Source organism: Somniosus microcephalus, chromosome 7, assembly GCF_052327205.1.
Source record: "Somniosus microcephalus isolate GS21.2 chromosome 7, FLI_Smic_1.0, whole genome shotgun sequence".
NCBI lineage: Eukaryota > Metazoa > Chordata > Chondrichthyes > Squaliformes > Somniosidae > Somniosus > Somniosus microcephalus.
In genome coordinates this window covers 6,929,342-6,950,956 of record NC_140993.1, presented here as the reverse complement: position 1 = coordinate 6,950,956, position 21,615 = coordinate 6,929,342, and the positions used below count along the sequence as shown (strand labels likewise).

Here is a 21,615-nt window from a genome sequence, read left to right as displayed (position 1 = left end):
CACGGCTCTCTGGGGCAGAGAATTCCACAGATTTACGACCCTCTGAGAGAAGAAATTCGTTCTCATCTCAGTTCTAAAAGGGCGGCCCTTTATTCTAAAACTGTGCCCCCAAGTTCTAGATTTCCCCACGAGGGGAAACATCCTCTCTGCATCTACCTTGTCGAGCCCCCTCAGTATCTCTTATGTTTCAATAAGATCACCTCTCATTCTTCTAATGAGTATAGGCCCAGCCTGCGCAACCTTTCCTCATAAGTCAACCCCCTCATCTCTGGAATCAACCGAGTGAATCGTCTCTGAACTGCCTCCAATGCAAGTATATCCTTCGTTAAATAAGGAGACCAAAACTGTACGCAGTACTCCAGGTGTGGTCTCACCAATACCCTGTACAGTTGTAGCAGGACTTCCCTGCTTTTATACTCCAACCCCCTTGAAATAAAGGCCAATATTCCATTTGCCTTTTGGATTACTTGCTGTCCCTGCATGCTAACTTTTTGTGTTTCATGCACAAGGACCCCCAGGTCCCTCTGAACTGTAGCATTTTGTAATCTCTCTCCATTTAAATAATAATTAGCTTTTTTATTCTTCCTGCCAAAGTGGATAACCTCGCACTTTCCCACATTATACTCCATCTGCCAAATGTTTGCCCACTCACTTAGCCTGTCTATATCCCTTTGCAGATCCTTTGAGTCCTCTGCACAACTTGCTTTCCCACCCATCTTTGTATCATCCGCAAACTTGACTACATTACACTCGGTCCCTTCATCCAAGTCATTAATTTAGATTGTAAATAGTTGAGGTCATTATCACATTGATGTTTGTGGGATCTTGCGGTGCTCAAAGAATCTGCCGCGTTTCCCTCCATAACAACAGTGACTACACTTCAAAAAGTACCTAATTGGCTGTAAAGCGCTTTGGGACGTCCTGAGGTCGTGAAAGACGCTGTAGAAATGCCAGACTTTCTTGAGTGGATCCCATTTGCGGCAGATGTTTGTGGGTCTGTTTGGAAAGGGCTGTGGATTCTCAGGCTACGTCCCCTGTGTGTTAACCTGTGACGGGAATGTACTGCCACTACTCCTCAGCAACCTCTGCATTTCCAAATCACGGCTTGTCCCCTTCTGCTAACTGGGTGCCCGTGAAGGAGCATCGATTTATTTTGTTGTTGTGTTGATCGGATTTTCTGGGGGTTGCGGGAGGGATGGTGGGGAGGGAAGGAAGAGGCTCAGAGGGGCGTGGAGAAGCAGAATGGGACAACCCACACATTCACTTCTGGAGCGAATGGGCTGTCATTGAGGTGGTCACAGAGACTGAATTTTCCCATGGCCTCCCGCATGCTCCTTTGTTTTGTAAACACACAGCCACAGATCTATGAAGTTAAACTGATAGCATCTTGAGTCGTATTTCAATCTGGAGCTTGGTTGCATCGTCCGCAATTGATGTGAGAGATAATCGGGGTGAGGGGTCAAGGCCCAAAGTCACCAAGGTTAAAAGGAGCAGAATAGAAACACCGGTTTTACTGCACAGAAGGAGGCCATTCGGCCCCTCGAGTCTGTTCTGCCATTCAATCAGAACACGGCTGATCTGTACCTCAACTCCATTTACCTGCCTTTGTTCCATATCCCTTGATACCCTTACCCAACAAAAAACTATCCCTCTCGGTCCTAAAAGCTGCCGTTGGCCCCCAGCACCCACAGCCTTTTTGGGGGAGAGAGTTCCAGATTTTTGCTACCCTCTGTGTGGAAAACTGCACCCTGATTTCACTCATGAATGGCCTAGCCCTAACTTTATGATTATGCCCCCGTGTTCTGGATTTTAAACACCTCAATTATATCACCGCTAACCTTCCAAACGCAAGGGAGAGCACATCAAGTTTATGCAACTTGTCCTTCATTCCTGATATTCATGGGGATTTTCCCTGTCCCTTTGCATAGCTCTAATACCCTGGACAGAGTGCTCCACATGTGAATTATCCAATGTCTTTTCCAAATCAAATGTCACTTCCTTGTTTTTATATTCCGCGCCCTCTGCATTTGTTTAACTCCACATGCCCTAAATTCTGCAAGGCCCCAGACCTGGGAGAGAGGAACAGTCAGGTGCCGGGAATGTTGGTGACGAGAGTACTATGGCAATTAAAACCACGTAAAAAATTACTTGAACCATCTGATTACGATTGTTTCATGGTAGTTAGTTCCTCAATCGTGATTGCTACTGTCCTTTTCAAAACAGCTGCTATCACACCACTCCACTCCATCTCCAACCTCCCTTTCCTCCAAAATCCTTCAACCTTTTGTCGCCTCCTTGACCCGTGCCCATCTTTCCTGCAACTCCCTGCTTGAACCCCTGCAATAGGCTTCCACCCCTCCTCACCCTCTCTGCAACCTTTGCCTTGGTCAACCAAACCACCCTCCTGCAACGCCTCTCCTCCCTTGTCCGGCCGAGTGGCACTGCACTCATCTATCGCATCGTAGCCAGAGCATCCCCGGCAATGGCTTCTATCCCCACACCCGCTCCATTACCACTCGGACAATGTTCGCTGATTCTTTTTGGGTGCGCGGGCCCTTTAACAGGCTGCGCGGCCCATTCAAATTTCCGCGCATGTGCGGTTTTTCCATTTAAAAGCTGCTGGCCGACCTGTGCGGGACCTCCAGACCGCCGTACAGCTTAATGGGAACATTGCTCTCGTCCTCCAAAGACCCATCTCCTCCTCCTCATCTACATGTTGCCCCTTGGTGACATTATCTGCAGACATGGGGTCACTTTCCATGTGTGCGCTGACGACACCCAGCTCTACCTCCCTAACAGAATTCCTTGCAAACAAAGACCAGCAATCTTGTTCTGCCTCTGGTTTTGGAGATGTTGTCAGCTCTCCCGACATAGGTTTGCCACATCACCACCTCCTCTTTCAGCAGTCTGTCTACAGTGGACTAAGTTTCAACTCCTTTGACGTCAGACTCCTTCCAGCCTCAGCCCTGGGGCAGATTCCGCGTACTTCACACAGCAGCAGGTCTCGAATACGCAGGCTAGAACCGGTTATTCCTGCTTTCTTGTGAGATCGACTTACGAAAGTTGAAGCAGACAGGAGCTCTGGGTCGGTGGCTGGTGACCCGATCGCAGCCTGCCTCGCTCCCTCTCTGGGACATCTACAAACTCGTCACCGGCTACAAATTCTCTGCCAGGGTGTGAAGGATTCCTCCTATTTCTCACCTACATGCTGCCCCCTCAGCGACAGCATCCAAAAACACATCAGGCTCCACTTGTAAGCAGACGACATCCAACTCTACCTCATCACCACCTCTCTTGGCCCCTCCACTGTCTCTGATTTGTCACGCTGCTTGTCCGATGAGCAGAAATTTCCTCCAATTAAATATTGTGAAGACCAAAGCCATTGTCTTCGGTCCCCACCACGAACTCCGTTCCCTAGCCACCGATTTCATCCCTCTCCCTGGCCACTGTCTGAGACTGAACCAGACTGTTCGCAACCTCGGCGTCCTCTTTAACCCTGAGCTGAGCTCTGACCCCGTATCCACTCCATCACCAAGACCGCTTCCTTCCACCTCCGTAACATCGCCCGACTCCACCCCTGCCTCAGCTCATCTGCTGCTGAAACCCTCATCCATGCCTTTTATTACCTCTACATTACAACAGTGACTACACTTCAAAAGTACTTCATTGGCTTCAAAGCGCTTTGGGACGTCCGGTGGTCATGAAAAGCACTGTATAAATGCAAGTCTTTCTTTCTTCCTAGACTCGCCTATTCCAGTGCACTCCTGGCCAGCCTCCCACCTGCCACCCTCCGTAAACTTGAGGTCATCCAAAACTCTGCTGCCCATATCCTAACTCGCACCAAGTCCCGTTCACCCATCACCCCTGTGCTCGCTACCGTACATTGGCTCCCTATCTGGCAATGCCTCAATTTTAAAATTCTCATCCTCTGTTCAAATCCCTCCATGGTCTCGCCCCTCCCTTTTTCTGCAACCCTCCGAGATATCTGCGCTCCTCTAATTCTGGCCCCTTGCGCATCCCCGATTTTAATCGCTCAACCATTGGTGGCCGTACCAACACTGGACAAACAGGGGGCTATAGGGGGGGAGGAGCTAAACACGATCAAAATCACTAAGGAAGTGGTACTCGGTAAAATAATGGGACTCAAGGCGGATAAATCACCTGGACCTGATGGCTTACATCCTAGGGTCTTGAGGGAAGTGGCGGTAGGGATTGTGGATGCATTGGTAATAATTTTCCAAAACTCCCTGGACTCAGCAAAGGTCCCGGCAGACTGGAAAACTGCTAATGTAACGCCCTTATTTAAAAAGGGCAGTAGACAGAAGGCTGGAAACTATAGACCAGTTAGCCTAACATCTGTGGTAGGTAAATTATTGGAGTCCATTATTAAGGAGACAGTAACAGGACATTTGGATAATCATAATTTAATAGGACAAAGTCAGCATGGTTTTATGAAGGGGAAGTCATGTTTGACAAATTTGCTGGAGTTCTTTGAGGAAGTAACATATAGGGTGGATAAAGGGGAACCAGTGGACGTAGTGTATTTAGACTTCCAAAAGGCATTTGACAAGGTGCCACACAAAAGATTATTGCTTAAGATAAAAAATCACGGGATTGGGGGTAATATTCTGGCATGGATAGAGGATTGGCTATCTAACAGAAGGCAGAGAGTTGGGATAAATGGTTCATTCTCGGACTGGCAATCAGTAACTAGTAGTGTTCCACAGGGGTCAGTGCTGGGTCCCCAACTCTTTACAATCTATATGAACGATTTGGAGGAGGAGACCGAGTGTAACATATCAAAGTTTGCAGATGATACTAAGATGGGAGGGAAAGTAGTGAGTGAGGAGGACATAAAAAACCTGCAAGGGGACATAGACAGGCTAAGTAAGTGGGCAGAGATTTGGCAGATGGAATACAATACTGGAAAGTGTGAGGTTATGCACTTTGGCAGGAAAAATCGTAGAACAAGTTATTATCTTAATGGCAAGAAACTGGAAAGTACTGAAGTACAAAGGGATCTGGGGGTCCTGGTGCACGAAACTCAAAAGGTTAGTATGCAGGTGCAGCAAGTGATTAAGAAGGCCAATGGAATGTTGGCTTTCATTGCTAGGGGGATAGAATATAAAAATAGGGAGGTATTGCTTCAGTTGTACAAGGTATTGGTGAGACCGCACCTGGCGTGTTTGCGTGGGTTTTCTCCGGGTGCTCCGGTTTCCTCCCACAGTCCAAAGATGTGCGGGTTAGGTTGATTGGCTATGATAAATTGACCCTTAGTGTTAGGGGGATTAAATACGTGGGGTTACAGGGATAGGGTGGGACATGTGTTGGTGTAGGGGTTACGGGGATCGGGTGGGATATGTGTCAGTGCAGGCTCGATGGGCCGAAATGGCCTCTATCTGCACTGTGGGGTTTCTGTGATTCTGTGAACACTGCATACAGTTTTGGTGTCCATACTTAAGAAAAGACATACTTGCTCTCGAGTCAGTACAAAGAAGGTTCACTCGGTTAATCCCGGGGATGAGGGGATGGACATATGAGGAGAGGTTGAGTAGATTGGGACTCTACTCATTGGAGTTCAGAAGAATGAGAGGCGATCTTATTGAAACATATAAGATTGTGAAGGGGTTGGATCGGGTGGATGCGGGGAGGATGTTCCCGATGATGGGTGAAACTAGAACTAGGGGGCATAGTCTTAGAATAAGGGGCTGCTCTTTCAAAACTGAGATGAGGAGGAACTACTTCACTCAGAGGGTGGTAGGTCCATGGAATATGCTGCCCCAAAAAGCTGTAGAAGCTACATCATTACATAAATTTAAAACAGAAATAGATAGTTTCCTAGAAGTAAAGGGAATAAAGGGTTACGAGGAGCGGGCAGGAATTTGGACATGAGTCTAGGTCCGGATCAGACATGGCCCTGTGGGTAGCGGAGTGGGCCCAGGGGCCGTGTAGCCTGATCCTGCTCCTATTGGGCACGCTGGCATAGTGGTTAGCACTGTTGCCTCACAGCGCCAGGGACCCGGGTTCGAATCCGGCCTCGGGCGACTGTCTGTGTGGAGTTTGCACATTCTCCCTGCGTCTGCGTGGGTTTCCTCCAGGTGCTCCGGTTTCCTCCCACAGTCCAAAGATGTGCAGGTTAGGTTGATTTGGCTATGATAAATTGACCCTTAGTGTTAGGGGATTAAATACGTGGGGTTACGGGGGTAGGGTGGGATATGTGTCGGTGCAGGCTCGATGGGCCGAAATGGCCTCTATCTGCACTGTGGGGGATTCTGTGATATTTCGTGTGTCTAATTCTGTTAGATTCAGGAGATGGTTCTGTGATAGTAGATTGGCGGTTAGGATCAGATCAGCCATGATCTTATTGAATGGCGGAGCAGGCTCGAGGGGCCGATTGGCCTACTCCTGCTCCTATTTCTTATGTTCTTATGTTCAGCTGCCGAGGCCCTAAACACTGGAATTCCCTCCCTGAACTTCTCCGCCTCTCTACCTCTCTCTCCTCCTCTAAGATGCTCCTTAAAACAAACCTCTTTGACCAAGCTTTTGGTCGTTGACCTTCTCCCCTCCTCCACCTCCACGCCCCTCCTCTCTTTCCCCCCCCCCCTTTCCCCCACCGTTCCTCCTAGGCTGACACTGCAGTGCTGTACTGAATTATTGGAGGCTCTGTTAATTTGTGTGGATGCTCACCTCTTAAGGAGAGCAGCGAGCTTTCCCATTACTTTGGCCAATATGCCTCCCTCAGTGAAGATCACCAGAATCATCTTAACTGGCCTATTCTTTGATCCCGCTTCGTGGAATCTTCCTGTGCACCAGGGCACTAAGACTGGCCTCAGCACCTCTGCTGAGTGGAATAAATCAGCCAGAGCCCCACCCCCTCACTGTAACTGCTCTGCTTGAAAAGGAAGGATTTGCAGGGCTATGGGTAAAGAGTGGGGGAGTGGGACTAATTGGATAGTTTTTTCAAAGAGCTGGCACAGGCACGATGGACCAAATGACCTCCTCTATGCTGTATGATTCTATGAACTATGGACCTTACTGTAAACTGGGTGTGTGGACGTTGAATGTGACCAGGATTGGGCGTGGCTATGATACCTGGTGCTCACTATCCGATCAGGCATGAAGCAGGGTACTGGAGCGCAGCTGCCCCCTGTGGAGCGGGATCCTGACAGGGCAGCCCCACAGCCTTCGGACAGGCAAGGCTCTGATCTCGGACTGCCCGTTCTCAAGCTCAACCCTTTACAATCCATATTTGGTACCTTCAGGGAGAACAGATAGCTGTGAGCTGCTATAAAGCGGGCAGTTGATGGTTGTTTCTGCTCTTCTACAGGATGAACAGGACGTGCCTCCTCCATCGTCACCCAGGATTGAAGATGAAGATGAGGATGACCTGAATAAGACTTGGGGCGTTGAGAGATTCGACGATCTCCTGCACGATGCGCCCAGTCGGAATGTGGAGGAAGTCCGGCGCACCTTCGATGAGGCAGATTTTGAGTGTGAGTTTGTGCATTTTATTAAACAGCTGCAACAGTATGCAGGTACAGCAGGTGATCAGGAAGGCCAATGGAATCTTGGCTTTTATTGCAAGGGGGATGGAGTATAAAAACAGGGAAGTCTTGCTGCAGTTATACAGGGTATTGGTGAGGCCACACCTGGAATACTGCGTACAGTTTTGGTTTCCATATTTAAGAAAAGATATACTTGCTCTCGAGGCGGTTCAGAGAAGGTTCACTCAGTTGATTCCGGAGATGAGGGGGTTGACGTATGAGGAAAGGTTGAGTAGGTTGGGACTCTACTCATTGGAGTTCAGAAGAATGAGAGGCGATCTTACCGAAACATATAAGATTGTGAGGGGGCTTGATCGGGTGGATGCCGGGAGGATGTTTCCACTGATGGGTGAGACTAGAACTAGGGGGCATAATCTTAGAATAAGGGGCTGCCCTTTCAAAACTGAGATGAGGAGAAACTTCTTCACTCAGAGGGTAGTAAATCTATGGAATTTGCTACCCCAGAGAGCTGTGGAAGCTGCGACATTAAATAAATTTAAAATGGAGATAGACAGTTTCCTAGCTGATAAGGGAATTAGGGGTTACGGGGAGAGGGCAGGGAAGTGGACGTGAGTCTAGATTCAGATCAGCCATGATCCTATTGAATGGCGGAGCAGGCCCGAGGGGCCGTATGGTCTACTCCTGCTCCTACTTCTTATGTTCTTATCATTTTATTTTGAGTCGGATTCCCGCAATGTCTGTAGCCAGGTTCCCGTCTCACATGGGACTGAGACAGAGATCAGAAGCATTCTGAGTTACCTTGACCTCATAGTGTCAGCCGTGGCTCAGTGGTATCCCTCTCCCCTCGGAAATGGGGGGTGCGGGGTGGGTCAGCTGAATCTTTCAAGACTGAGATCGATCGGGTTTTGTTGGGTCAGGGTATCGAGGGACCTGGAACCAAGGCAGGTAAATGGAGTTGAGGTACAGATCAGCCGCTAATCTAAATTAAATCCCTCTATGATCAAGGGATATGGGGAGAAGGCAGGGACAGGGTACTGAATTTGGATGATCAGCCATGATCTCATTGAATGGCGGAGCAGGCTCGAAGGGCCGAATGGCCGACTCCTGCTCCTATCTTCTATGTTTCTAAATAGTGGAACAGGACTGAGGGGCTGAACGGGCTCCTCCTGTTCCTATGTTCGTAAATGAGAAACTTGGTGGGGGTGTTCAGGAGGTCATTGGTACCAATGTTCCCCCTTAAGGGGCTGCGCACCAATCGGGAGGTCCCGCGTAGGCCGCGCACCAGCTGCTGCCGCTGGAAAAAGATAGCGCGCGTGTACGGCCGCTGTTGCAGCAGATTTAAAGGGACCACGCACCAAAAGAAAACCTAGAGGGAACATTGATCGGTACAGCAGCCGAATGGTTCTGGTACTGAACCAGCAACCCAGAGTTAGAGAGTTCAAATCCCACCATGACATAGGTGGCAGGTTCTCCGTTGGCACTGTCGGAGGGGCCGTCTTTCGGATGAGGCATTAAACCAAGGCCCCCTCAGGTGGACATAAAAGATCCCATGGGACTATTTTGAAGAAGATCAGGGGAGTTCTCCCCGGTGTCCTGGCCAATATTTATCCTTCAACCAGTATCACTAAAACAGATGATCTGGTCATTATTACATTGTTTTTTGGATCTTGCTGTGTGTAAATTGGCAGCCGCGTTTCCTGCATTACAACAGTGACTACACTTCAAAAGTTCCTCATTGGCTGTAAAGCGCTTTGGGACACCCTGAGGTGGTGAAAGGTGCTATATAAATGCAATTCTTTCTTTTTTTTAGTGCTTAACATCAATCCTGTCTCTCTCTCTCTTTCTCCTATTTCAATAGACCATCGTCATTCCTCCCTTCACACCCACCACCCACTCTCCACACACCTGCCGTCAGAAGGGAGGAGGAAGAAAGGGACGCAGAAGAAGAACAGGAAGACGGCATCTTCCCCAACCGGCGCACCCACCATAGAGGAAGGGGATGAAGAGGAGGAGCAGAGCGATGGCGCCCAGGAGAAGAAGGGACCCACGGAGGAGCCCGTCCAATCGGACGTCGTCGTGCGCGATGTACAGGTGAGGACTGCGTGATCCGGCGGATGGGGGCAAGCAGGCAAGAGCTGGTCCTGAGCCACGTGGGTCAGGGAGGTCCCGGGTTCAATGCCAAGCAGGGCTGCAGAAAGAAAGAACAATTCAGTTACATGGAGAGACTAGAGAAGCTGGGATTGTTCTCCTTAGAGCAGAGAAGATTAAGGGGAGATTTGATAGAGGTCTTCAAAAATGATGAAGGGTTTTGATGGGAGTAAATAAGGAGAAACTGTTTCCAGTGGCAGGAGGGTCGGTAACCAGAGGACACAGATTGAAGATAATTGGCAGAAGAACCAGAGGAGAGATGAGAATTTTTTAACACAGTGAATTATGATGATCTGGAACGCGCTGCCTGAAAGGGCGGTGGAAGCAGATTCAATAGTAACTTTCAAAAGGGAATTGGATAAATACTTGAAAGGAGAAATTTGCAGGGCTGTGGGGAAAGAGCAGAGGGGAGTGGGACTAATTGGAGAGCTCGTTCAAAGAGCCGGCACAGGCACGATGGGCCGAATGGCCTCCTTCTGTGCTGTATGATTCTATGAGTTGCCCTGGTTTAGGGAGGGACAGAATGAGCCCAGATTCCTGAGTCCGTGTCTCAGATGCTCGGCCCCATCGCCGATTGGGAGAAGGTGAAGAGGTCACGGTTCAGCTCGGAGAGCAGCGGCTGCGGCCTCCGTCCTCTGATTGGTCACAGACGACTCTTGGTTCATGATGACTCCTTTCTCCTCTTCTCTTCCAGTTCTTTGTGTCTGACGAGGAGACAGAGAATAGCTCCACGTTCCCCACCCCGGCTGACCGCAGCCCGAAGCATTGCGACACAACGCCCGCCCACATCGAGCCGAGCGCAGCCAGTCAAAATGGGCAATTCGTCAGAAACAACGAGCACGCCACGCCAGGGTAAGTGCCAGGATTCGCCAGCATTTCAGTTCACTCCTGAACACCATTCCTGGTCGGGGTACCAATCCACTGGGACCCTTGGTGCTCGTGTCAAACCGGCAATATCAGATCCACCGCTCATTATACACCTCCCCGCTTTTCCTTACCACTGAAATCAAAGTGCAGGTGTTGGTCTGTACAGGGGGGGTGAGGTTTGTGTGTTGGTCTGTACAGGGGGGGTGAGGTTTGTGTGTTGGTCTGTACAGGGGGTGTGGGGTTTGTGTGTTGGTCTGTACAGGGGGTGTGAGGTTTGTGTGTTGGTCTGTACAGGGGGTGTGAGGTTTGTGTGTTGGTCTGTACAGGGGGTGTGGGGTTTGTGTGTTGGTCTGTACAGGGGGTGTGAGGTTTGTGTGTTGGTCTGTACAGGGGGGGTGAGGTTAGTGTGTTGGTCTGTACAGGGGGGGTGAGGTTTGTGTGTTGGTCTGTACAGGGGGGGTGAGGTTTGTGTGTTGGTCTGTACAGGGGGTGTGAGGTTTGTGTGTTGGTCTGTACAGGGGGGGTGAGGTTTGTGTGTTGGTCTGTACAGGGGGGGTGAGGTTTGTGTGTTGGTCTGTACAGGGGGTGTGAGGTTTGTGTGTTGGTCTGTACAGGGGGTGTGAGGTTTGTGTGTTGGTCTGTACAGGGGGGGTGAGGTTAGTGTGTTGGTCTGTACAGGGGGGGTGAGGTTTGTGTGTTGGTCTGTACAGGGGGGGTGAGGTTTCTGTGTTGGCCTGTACAGGGGGTGTGAGGTTTGTGTGTTGGTCTGTACAGGGGGTGTGAGGTTTGTGTGTTGGTCTGTACAGGGGGTGTGAGGTTTGTGTGTTGGTCTGTACAGGGGGGGTGAGGTTTGTGTGTTGGTCTGTACAGGGGGTGTGAGGTTTGTGTGTTGGTCTGTACAGGGGGTGAGGTTTGTGTGTTGGTCTGTACAGGGGGGGTGAGGTTTGTGTGTTGGTCTGTACAGGGGGTGTGAGGTTTGTGTGTTGGTCTGTACAGGGGGTGTGAGGTTTGTGTGTTGGTCTGTACAGGGGGTGTGAGGTTTGTGTGTTGGTCTGTACAGGGGGGGTGAGGTTTGTGTGTTGGTCTGTACAGGGGGGGTGAGGTTTGTGTGTTGGTCTGTACAGGGGGTGTGAGGTTTGTGTGTTGGTCTGTACAGGGGGTGTGAGGTTTGTGTGTTGGTCTGTACAGGGGGTGTGAGGTTTGTGTGTTGGTCTGTACAGGGGGTGTGAGGTTTGTGTGTTGGTCTGTACAGGGGGGGTGAGGTTTGTGTGTTGGTCTGTACAGGGGGTGTGAGGTTTGTGTGTTGGTCTGTACAGGGGGTGAGGTTTGTGTGTTGGTCTGTACAGGGGGTGTGAGGTTTGTGTGTTGGTCTGTACAGGGGGTGTGAGGTTTGTGTGTTGGTCTGTACAGGGGGTGTGAGGTTTGTGTGTTGGTCTGTACAGGGGGGGTGAGGTTTGTGTGTTGGTCTGTACAGGGGGGGTGAGGTTTGTGTGTTGGTCTGTACAGGGGGTGTGAGGTTTGTGTGTTGGTCTGTACAGGGGGTGTGAGGTTTGTGTGTTGGTCTGTACAGGGGGTGTGAGGTTTGTGTGTTGGTCTGTACAGGGGGTGTGAGGTTTGTGTGTTGGTCTGTACAGGGGGTGTGAGGTTTGTGTGTTGGTCTGTACAGGGGGGGTGAGGTTTGTGTGTTGGTCTGTACAGGGGGTGTGAGGTTTGTGTGTTGGTCTGTACAGGGGGTGTGAGGTTTGTGTGTTGGTCTGTACAGGGGGTGAGGTTTGTGTGTTGGTCTGTACAGGGGGTGAGGTTTGTGTGTTGGTCTGTACAGGGGGTGAGGTTTGTGTGTTGGTCTGTACAGGGGGTGTGAGGTTTGTGTGTTGGTCTGTACAGGGGGGGTGAGGTTAGTGTGTTGGTCTGTACAGGGGGTGTGAGGTTTGTGTGTTGGTCTGTACAGGGGGTGTGAGGTTTGTGTGTTGGTCTGTACAGGGGGGGTGAGGTTTGTGTGTTGGTCTGTACAGGGGGTGTGAGGTTTGTGTGTTGGTCTGTACAGGGGGTGTGAGGTTTGTGTGTTGGTCTGTACAGGGGGGGTGAGGTTAGTGTGTTGGTCTGTACAGGGGGTGTGAGGTTTGTGTGTTGGTCTGTACAGGGGGTGTGGGGTTTGTGTGTTGGTCTGTACAGGGGGTGTGAGGTTTGTGTGTTGGTCTGTACAGGGGGTGTGAGGTTTGTGTGTTGGTCTGTACAGGGGGGGTGAGGTTTGTGTGTTGGTCTGTACAGGGGGTGTGAGGTTTGTGTGTTGGTCTGTACAGGGGGTGTGAGGTTTGTGTGTTGGTCTGTACAGGGGGGGTGAGGTTAGTGTGTTGGTCTGTACAGGGGGGGTGAGGTTTGTGTGTTGGTCTGTACAGGGGGTGTGAGGTTTGTGTGTTGGTCTGTACAGGGGGTGTGAGGTTTGTGTGTTGGTCTGTACAGGGGGTGTGAGGTTTGTGTGTTGGTCTGTACAGGGGGTGTGGGGTTTGTGTGTTGGTCTGTACAGGGGGTGTGAGGTTTGTGTGTTGGTCTGTACAGGGGGTGTGAGGTTTGTGTGTTGGTCTGTACAGGGGGTGTGAGGTTAGTGTGTTGGTCTGTACAGGGGGTGTGAGGTTTGTGTGTTGGTCTGTACAGGGGGGGTGAGGTTAGTGTGTTGGTCTGTACAGGGGGGGTGAGGTTTGTGTGTTGGTCTGTACAGGGGGTGTGAGGTTAGTGTGTTGGTCTGTACAGGGGGTGTGAGGTTTGTGTGTTGGTCTGTACAGGGGGGGTGAGGTTTGTGTGTTGGTCTGTACAGGGGGTGTGAGGTTAGTGTGTTGGTCTGTACAGGGGGGGTGAGGTTTGTGTGTTGGTCTGTACAGGGGGGGTGAGGTTAGTGTGTTGGTCTGTACAGGGGGGGTGAGGTTTGTGTGTTGGTCTGTACAGGGGGTGTGAGGTTTGTGTGTTGGTCTGTACAGGGGGGGTGAGGTTTGTGTGTTGGTCTGTACAGGGGGTGTGAGGTTTGTGTGTTGGTCTGTACAGGGGGTGAGGTTTGTGTGTTGGTCTGTACAGGGGGGGTGAGGTTTGTGTGTTGGTCTGTACAGGGGGGGTGAGGTTTGTGTGTTGGTCTGTACAGGGGGTGTGAGGTTTGTGTGTTGGTCTGTACAGGGGGGGTGAGGTTTGTGTGTTGGTCTGTACAGGGGGTGTGAGGTTTGTGTGTTGGTCTGTACAGGGGGTGTGAGGTTAGTGTGTTGGTCTGTACAGGGGGTGTGAGGTTTGTGTGTTGGTCTGTACAGGGGGTGTGGGGTTTGTGTGTTGGTCTGTACAGGGGGTGTGAGGTTTGTGTGTTGGTCTGTACAGGGGGCCTGAGGTTTGTGTGTTGGTCTGTACAGGGGGTGTGGGGTTTGTGTGTTGGTCTGTACAGGGGGGGTGAGGTTTGTGTGTTGGTCTGTACAGGCCGGCTGTACTGGGCTCGGGCAGTGACATGTCCCCAAGGTTGAATGACCTGCCGACCAATGTTCCCCCTAATTGTTTTTGGGTGCACGGTCCGTTTTACTGGCTGCGCGGCCCATTCAAAATTTTGCGCATGCTGGAAATCTCCCATTAAAAAGCCGGTGAGGGGCCTGCATGGGACCTCCAGACGGCCGGGCAGCTTAGCGGGAGCGTTGCTGCTGACACTCGCTGCCGAGGCTCTGTCACAGCCTCTGGGGTGTGCAGTGTGCTGGCGGTGCCCGACACATGTTGACCGTAAGGAGAGTCGGCACTTGCTGACGGGGAACGTTGCTCAGCTCCCGACCTCCAGTTTAATCCAAGGGCATGGCTTAGATCGACCTGCATCCTCCCCTGCCAGGAAAAAGCATCGCTTCCAAGGTGCCCGTTCCAGCTTCTGTGTCGGCACAACAGGGCATATCGGAATGTGGCATGTGGTGGAGACAGCACCAGATGAGGGTGGCAGGGACCTGGGAACAAAATTGGCAAAAGAACCAGAGGGGAGATGAGAAATATTTTTTAACGCAGCGAGTTGTTGTGATCCGGAACGCGCTGCCTGAAAGGGCGGTGGAAGCAGATTCAATATTAACTTTCAGAAGGGAATTGGATAAATACTTGAAAAGGAAAAAATTGCAGTCTACGTGGAAAGGGCAGCGGAGAGCGAGACTAATCGACCTACGTACAAAACACGGCATGGCAGCTGTGTCGCTACCTTGTTGGATATGGTGCCAAGTATTAATCCCGGCCTCATGTTGAGAGCTGCAGCCTCCATGGTTTGGAAGCAATGTTTCATGAAGGACCCACTAACAGGCTAAAAAAAAGGAGAAAATGGAATTAAATTGTGATGTATTCTGTGATGAATCGCAAAGAAATAGGACTTTGTGTTCTTTATTATGAAGAGAGACTCTCAGAACTCGGTAATCCGGCAACACAGATTTAAGATAATTGGCAAAAAACCACGGCGGAGATGAGAATGTTCTTTACGCAGCGAGTTGTTGTGATCTGGAATGCGCTGCCTGAAAGGGCGGTGGAAGCAGATTCAATAGTAACTTTCAAAAGGGAATCGGATAAATACATGAAAAGGAGAAATTCACAGGGCTGTGGGGATAGAGCAGGGAGTGGGACTAATTGGAGAGCTCGTTCAAAGAGCCGGCACAGGCACGATGGGCCGAATGGCCTCCTTCTGTGCTGTATCATTCTAACTCCATTTCCCATCATTCCTATATGAAGCTGAGAGCTCATTGAACGATTTTCCAGCCCTCCTCTCCCCCTACTTCCTCTTCCCCTACCCCCTACCTCCCCACCCCGTACCCTCTCCCTCCCCGCCCCGTACCCCCTCCCTCCCCACACCCCCTCCCTCCCCGCCCCGTACCCCCTCCCTCCCCGCCCCGTACCCCCTCCCGCCCCACCCCGTACCCCCTCCCTCCCCACCCCGTACCCTCTCCCTCCCCGCCCCGTACCCCCTCCCTCCCCGCCCCGTACCCTCTCCCTCCCCGCCCCGTACCCCCTCCCTCCCCGCCCCGTACCCCCTACCTCCCCGCCCCGTACCCCCTCCCTCCCCGCCCCGTACCCCCTCCCTCCCCGCCCCGTACCCCCTCCCTCCCCGCCCCGTACCCCCTCCCTCCCCACCCCGTACCCTCTCCCTCCCCGCCCCGTACCCCCTCCCTCCCCGCCCCGTACCCCCTACCTCCCCGCCCCGTACCCCCTCCCTCCCCGCCCCGTACCCCCTACCTCCCCGCCCCGTACCCCCTACCTCCCCGCCCCGTACCCCCTCCCTCCCCACCCCGTACCCCCTCCCTCCCCGCCCCGTACCCCCTCCCTCCCCGCCCCGTACCCTCTCCCTCCCCGCCCCGTACCCCCTCCCTCCCCGCCCCGTACCCCCTCCCTCCCCGCCCCGTACCCCCTACCTCCCCGCCCCGTACCGCCTCCCTCCCCACCCCGTACCCCCTCCCTCCCCGCCCCGTACCCCACCCCGTACCCTCTCCCTCCCCGCCCCGTACCCCCTCCCTCCCCGCCCCGTACCCCCTACCTCCCCGCCCCGTACCCCCTCCCTCCCCGCCCCGTACCCCCTCCCCTCCCTCCCCTCCCCTTCCCCTACCCCCTCCCCCCTCCCTCCCCCTCCCCTACCCCCTCCCCTCCCCCCTCCCTCCCCCTCCCCTACCTCCTCCCTCCCCCTCCCCTACCTCCTCCCTCCCCCTCCCCTACCCCTCCCTCCCCTTCCCCCCCTCCTCTTCCCCTACCCCCCTCCCTCCCCCTACCCACTCGCTCCCCCTCCCCTACCCCCTCCCTCCCCATCCCCTCCCCCTACCCTCTCCCTCCCCTCCCCCTACCCCCTCCCTCCCCTCGCACTCCCTCCCCTCCCCCTACCCCCTCCCTCCCCTCGCACTCCCTCCCCTCCCCCTACCCCCTCCCTCCCCTCGCACTCCCCTACCCCCTCCCTCCCCTCGCACTCCCCTACCCCCTCCCTCCCCTCGCACTCCCCTACCCCCTCCCTCCCCTCGCACTCCCCCCTACCCCTCCCCCCTCCCCTTCCCCCTCCCCCCTCCCCCTACCCCCCTCCCTCCCCTCGCACTCCCTCCCCTCCCCCTACCCCCCCTCCCTCTACCCCCTCACTCCCTCCCCTCCCCCGACCCCCCTCCCCCCCTCTCACACTCTCTCCCCTCCCTTCTCCCTCATCCCCCATGATTTTGTACAAGTGAAGGTTCCGGACCCTCTCCATGATTATAAACATTGTGACAAGTGAGGCATTTACCTGCAATCAGTCCAAGATCAACAGATTACAGATTCTAATAGTCAGCACCTAATCTATAAGGGTGGGGGTGGAGCTGCAGTTTATTCCCATGCCTGGGGCGGGGTGGGGTTGCAGTGACGACCCATCCAGCCTGAATTCGAGTGGTGTACACTCCTGCAGCACGCTAGGTGCTTGGGCCAGAACTCGCCGCTGCTGATATTGGAATACACGCCAGATCCGTCTCTCGTAAACCGCGCTCTCCCCCAGGGCTTCGTCCCCCGCTCCCCCCGGTAAAGCTGTAAGACCACCTCGAGCACTTACCCGCCTTTGCTCCATATCTCTTGATACCCTTACCCAACAAAAATCGATCACTCTCAGTTTTGACATTTTCAATGGACCCGCAGTCTCAACAGCCTTTTGGGGGAGAGTTCCAGATTTCCACCACCCTTTGTGTGAACAAGTGCTTCCTGACATCACCCCTGAACGGCCTGGCTCTAATTTCAAGGTTCTGCCCCCTTGCTCTGGATGCTCCCACCAGAGGAAATAGTTTCTCTCTCTCCACCCTATCAAACCCTTTCATCATTTTAAACACCTCGATTAGACCACCCCTCAGTCTTCTATACAGAAGGGAATATAAGCCTAGTCTATGCAACCTGTCCTCATAATTTAAGGTAGGGAGTTCCAGGATTTTGACCCAGCGATGATGAAGGAACGGCCGCTATATTTCTAAGTCGGGGTGGTGTGTGATTTGGAGGAGAACGTGGAGGTGGTGGTGTTCCCGTGCGCCTGCTGCCCTTGTCCTTCTAGGAGGTGGAGGTGGGGGTGGGGGTTTGTGAGGTGCTGTAAGTGGACAGTGGAGGGAGTCTGGACCCCGTGTGATCCCGAGTCACCATTTGAAGTGCCTTCAGTGTTCTCTCCAACGTGTGTTTCCAGGGGTGCGACGGCTGGCGCACATTGTACGCTGGAGGAGAACCGCGCCCTACTGAAGTCACCGCTGGCGCATCGCAGTAGTTACGACCTAAAGGAGCGGCGACGGATCGGGAGCCAGACCACGGTGGACGAGGCCAAGTTCCAAAAGATACCGACCGATGAGCTGGAGGCAGAGATGCTGGCGGTGGCTGACCTTGACTATATGAAAAGTAAGTGGCATTGACACCGGGAGAGTGGCATTGACACCCGGGGGGGGCTGGCATTGACACCCGGGGGGGGCTGGCATTGACACTGGGGGAGTGGCATTGACACCCGGGGGAGTGGCATTGACACCGGCGGAGTGGCATTGACACCGGGGGAGTGGCATTGACACCGGGGGAGAGGCATTGACACCGGGGGAGAGGCATTGACACCGGGGGAGTGGCATTGACACCCGGGGGGGCTGGCATTGACACCGGGGAGTGGCATTGACACCCGGGGAGTGGCATTGACACCGGGGGAGAGGCATTGACACCGAAGGTGCTGGCATTGACACCGGGGGAGTGGTATTGACACCGAGGGGGGGGGGGTGGCATTGACACCGGGGAGTGCTGAGCAAGAGAACTGGACCCAGTGCTCAAGGTGGGTCTGACCAGAACTGGACACAGTGCTCAAGGTGGGTCTGACCAGAACTGGACACAGTGCTCAAGGTGGGTCTGACCAGAACTGGACACAGTGCTCAAGGTGGGTCTGACCAGAACTGGACACAGTGCTCAAGGTGGGTCTGACCAGAACGGGACACAGTGCTCAAGGTGGGTCTGACCAGAACTGGACACAGTACTCAAGGTGGGTCTGACCAGAACTGGACACAGTGCTCAAGGTGGGTCTGACCAGAACTGGACACAGTGCTCAAGGTGGGTCTGACCAGAACTGGACACAGTGCTCAAGGTGGGTCTGTCCAGAACTGGACACAGTGCTCAAAGTGGGTCTGACCTGAACCCAGTACAGATTGATTGCAACCTCCTCTTAGTTGTATCCTCCTGTATTGGCTCAGTGCGGCTGAGCCTGATTGAGTGTGTCGCGAAGGCAGTGGAAAATGTAATCCATGATTTCACAGGGCACACTGGCCATGAATGGAGAGAAGGGTCTTCACATTCTTGACTGCTTGGGGTTAGCACCTGGAGCATCATGGGCCATATATAAAGTTTAAATCGCTGCTCCCATTAATTGATACGTATCTACAGTTACTGATACTAACAGATCTTGGTGTCTGATTTAGCGTTTGTCAAACAACAAGGTACTGGCCCTAAACAAACAGCCATTCCCAAACCTCTCGGCCTTTGACATTCAAACAGGACAGACCAGTAATCAGCAACCTAAGCACAGATAGACTATGCTTCCTGGGCTGGATTGCCTGAAATAAGAAAGACTTGCATTTAAAAAGGACCCTTCACGACCTCAGGGCATCCTAAAGCGCTTTATTAAGTACTTTTGAAGTGTTAGACACTGTTGCTATGCGCAGAATTCCTACATTACAAGGTCCCACAAACAGCATTGTGATAATGACCAAATAATCTGATTTTAGTGATGTTGGTTGAGGGATAAATACTGGCCTGGACACCGGGGAGAACTCCCCTACTTCTCTTCAATTGCCCCCTCCCCCCAGCATCCACAGTCTTTTGAGGGAGAGAGTTTAGATTTCCACTACCCTTTGTGTGAAAAAGTGCTTCCTGACAGCACCCCTAACGGCCTGGCTCTAATTTTAAAATTGTGACCCCTTGTTCTGGATTCCCCCCACCAGAGGAAATAGTTTCTCTGTGTCTACCTTCATTATTTTAAACACCTCAATTAGATCATCTCTCAGCCTTCTAAACTCAAGGGAATATGGGCCAAGTTTATGCAACCTGTCCTCCTAATTTAACCCTTCAAGTCCATGTGAAATTGAATTGAATAAATCTGGTAATTTTACGCACTCTGAATACTCATGTGGCTTCCATCCTGAGGATCTGCCATTGACTCTCAGTCCGGCAACGCCTCGATCTTAAAATTCTCATCCTTGTTTTCAAATCCCTCCATGGCCTCACCCCTCCCTATCTCTCTACGTTCTCCAGCCCTACAACTCTCAGATCTCTGTGCTCCTCCAATTCTGACCTCTTGCACCTCCCCAATTTTCATTGCTCCACCATTGGCGGCCGTGCATTCAGCACCCTGGGCCCCTAAGCTCTGGAATTCCCTCCCTAAATCTCTCCCACTCTCTCCTCCTTTAAGACACTCCTTAAAACTGACCTCTTTGACCAAGCTTTTGGTCACTTGCTCTAATATCTCCTTATGTGGCTCGGTGTCAAACTTTGTTTGATAACGTTCCCGTGAAGTGCTTTGGGACATTTTATTGCGTTAATGGTGCTATATAAATGCAAGTGTGGTGTTTGCCTTGCTGTATTTGGTCAGAATGTGCTGAGGAATGTTCTCAGGTAAGGAACCAAGAGAAACTGGACACACCAGACACTGTCAGTACAATGACAACAGCCTCGGGTGTTTAAACTGCACCTGGGTGCTGTCCTCATCTTGTCTCTAGTTAATTGGTAGCTTGTTACTGTGATGGTAATGTGTGAAGTCGCAGTAAATCACAAGCATGCTGATGCAATGGGCTCCTGTTGGAAGCAGTGCCGTGAGGCCCATTCCCAATGTTGCCGGTGTGAGGTGCCAGAGAAGACCGGAGAGACTCGAGCGTTTCAGCCTGGAGGTGACCTTATAGAGGGATCTTCTTCTTCTTCTTAGGCAGTCTCTCTGAACCGAGGATGACTTGCTTCCACACTAAAAATGAGTTCTCAGGTGACTGATGAGTCCAATGTGGGACCTACAGTCTCTGTCACAGGTGGGGCAGACGGTGGTTGAAGGGGCGGGTGGGTGGGGTGCTTGGGTTGACGTGCGCTCCTTGTGCTGCCTGCGCTTGGCTTCCGCTTGCTCCTGGCGAAGAGACTCGAGGTGTTCGGTGCCTTCCCGGATGCTTCTCCTCCACTTTGTGCAGTCTTGGGCCAGGGATTCCCAGTTGTCGGTGGGGATGTTGCACTTTTTCAAGGAGGCTTTGAGGGTGTCCTTGAAGCGTTTCCTCTGCCCACCTGGGGCTCTCTTGCCGCGTCAGAGCGCCGAGTAGAGCGCTTGTTTTGGGAGTCTCGTATCGGGCATGCGGATGATGTGACCCGTCCATCGGAGCTGATCGAGCGTGGTCAAAGCTTCGATGCTGGGGATGTTGGCCTGAGCGAGAACACTGACATTGGTGCGCCTATCCTGCCAATGGATTTGCAGAATCTTGCGGAGGCAACGTTGGCGGTACCTCTCCAGTGCTTTGAGGTGCCTGCTGTACATGGTCCATGTCTCTGAGGCATACAGCAGGGCGGGTATCACTGCTGCTCTGTAGACCATGAGCTTAGTGCCGGGTTTGAGGTCCTGGTCTTCAAACACTCTCTTCCTCAGGCGACCGAAGGCTGCACTGGCACACTGAAGGCGATGTTGGACTTTGTCGTCAACGTCTGCCCTTGTTGACAGTAGGCTCCCGAGAAAGGTGACAAGTCCGATTGCGGTAATTACAGAGGAGTTTCTCTGCTGTCTGCCACAGGGAAAGTCATTGCAAGAATTCTCCTCAGTCACCTTCTCCCAGTGGCCGAAGAGCTCCTCCCAGAGTCGCAATGCGGATTCCGCCCACTAAGGGGCACAATGGACATGATCTTCACCGCACGTCAATTACAAGAGAAATGCAGGGATCAGCACCAACTTTGATCTCAAAAAGGCCTTCGACACTGTCAGCCGTGAGGGATTATGGAGTGTCCTCCACAAATTCGGCTGTCCTCAAAAGTTTGTCAATATCCGCCGCCTGCTTCACGACAACATGCAAGCGGTGATCCTGACCAACGGTTCCACCACAGACCCAATTCATGTATGGACCGGGGTCAAGCAAGGCTGTGTCATTGCACC

General features: G+C 52.6%; 1 protein-coding gene across 6 annotated transcripts in view; it reads left to right on the top strand.

Moving 5' to 3' along the window:
• LOC147114478 (anion exchange protein 2-like) overlaps positions 1-21,615 on the top strand; it is a 410,117-nt gene that overhangs the window by 296,188 nt on the left and 92,314 nt on the right. For all 6 annotated transcript variants that reach the window (XM_085992182.1, XM_085992177.1, XM_085992179.1 and 3 more), the window contains 4 exons: positions 7,328-7,493; positions 9,364-9,596; positions 10,348-10,505; positions 17,668-17,873. In XM_085992182.1, coding sequence (XP_085848308.1) covers positions 7,328-7,493; positions 9,364-9,596; positions 10,348-10,505; positions 17,668-17,873 — 763 coding nt within the window. The remainder of the gene's footprint in view (positions 1-7,327; positions 7,494-9,363; positions 9,597-10,347; positions 10,506-17,667; positions 17,874-21,615) is intronic.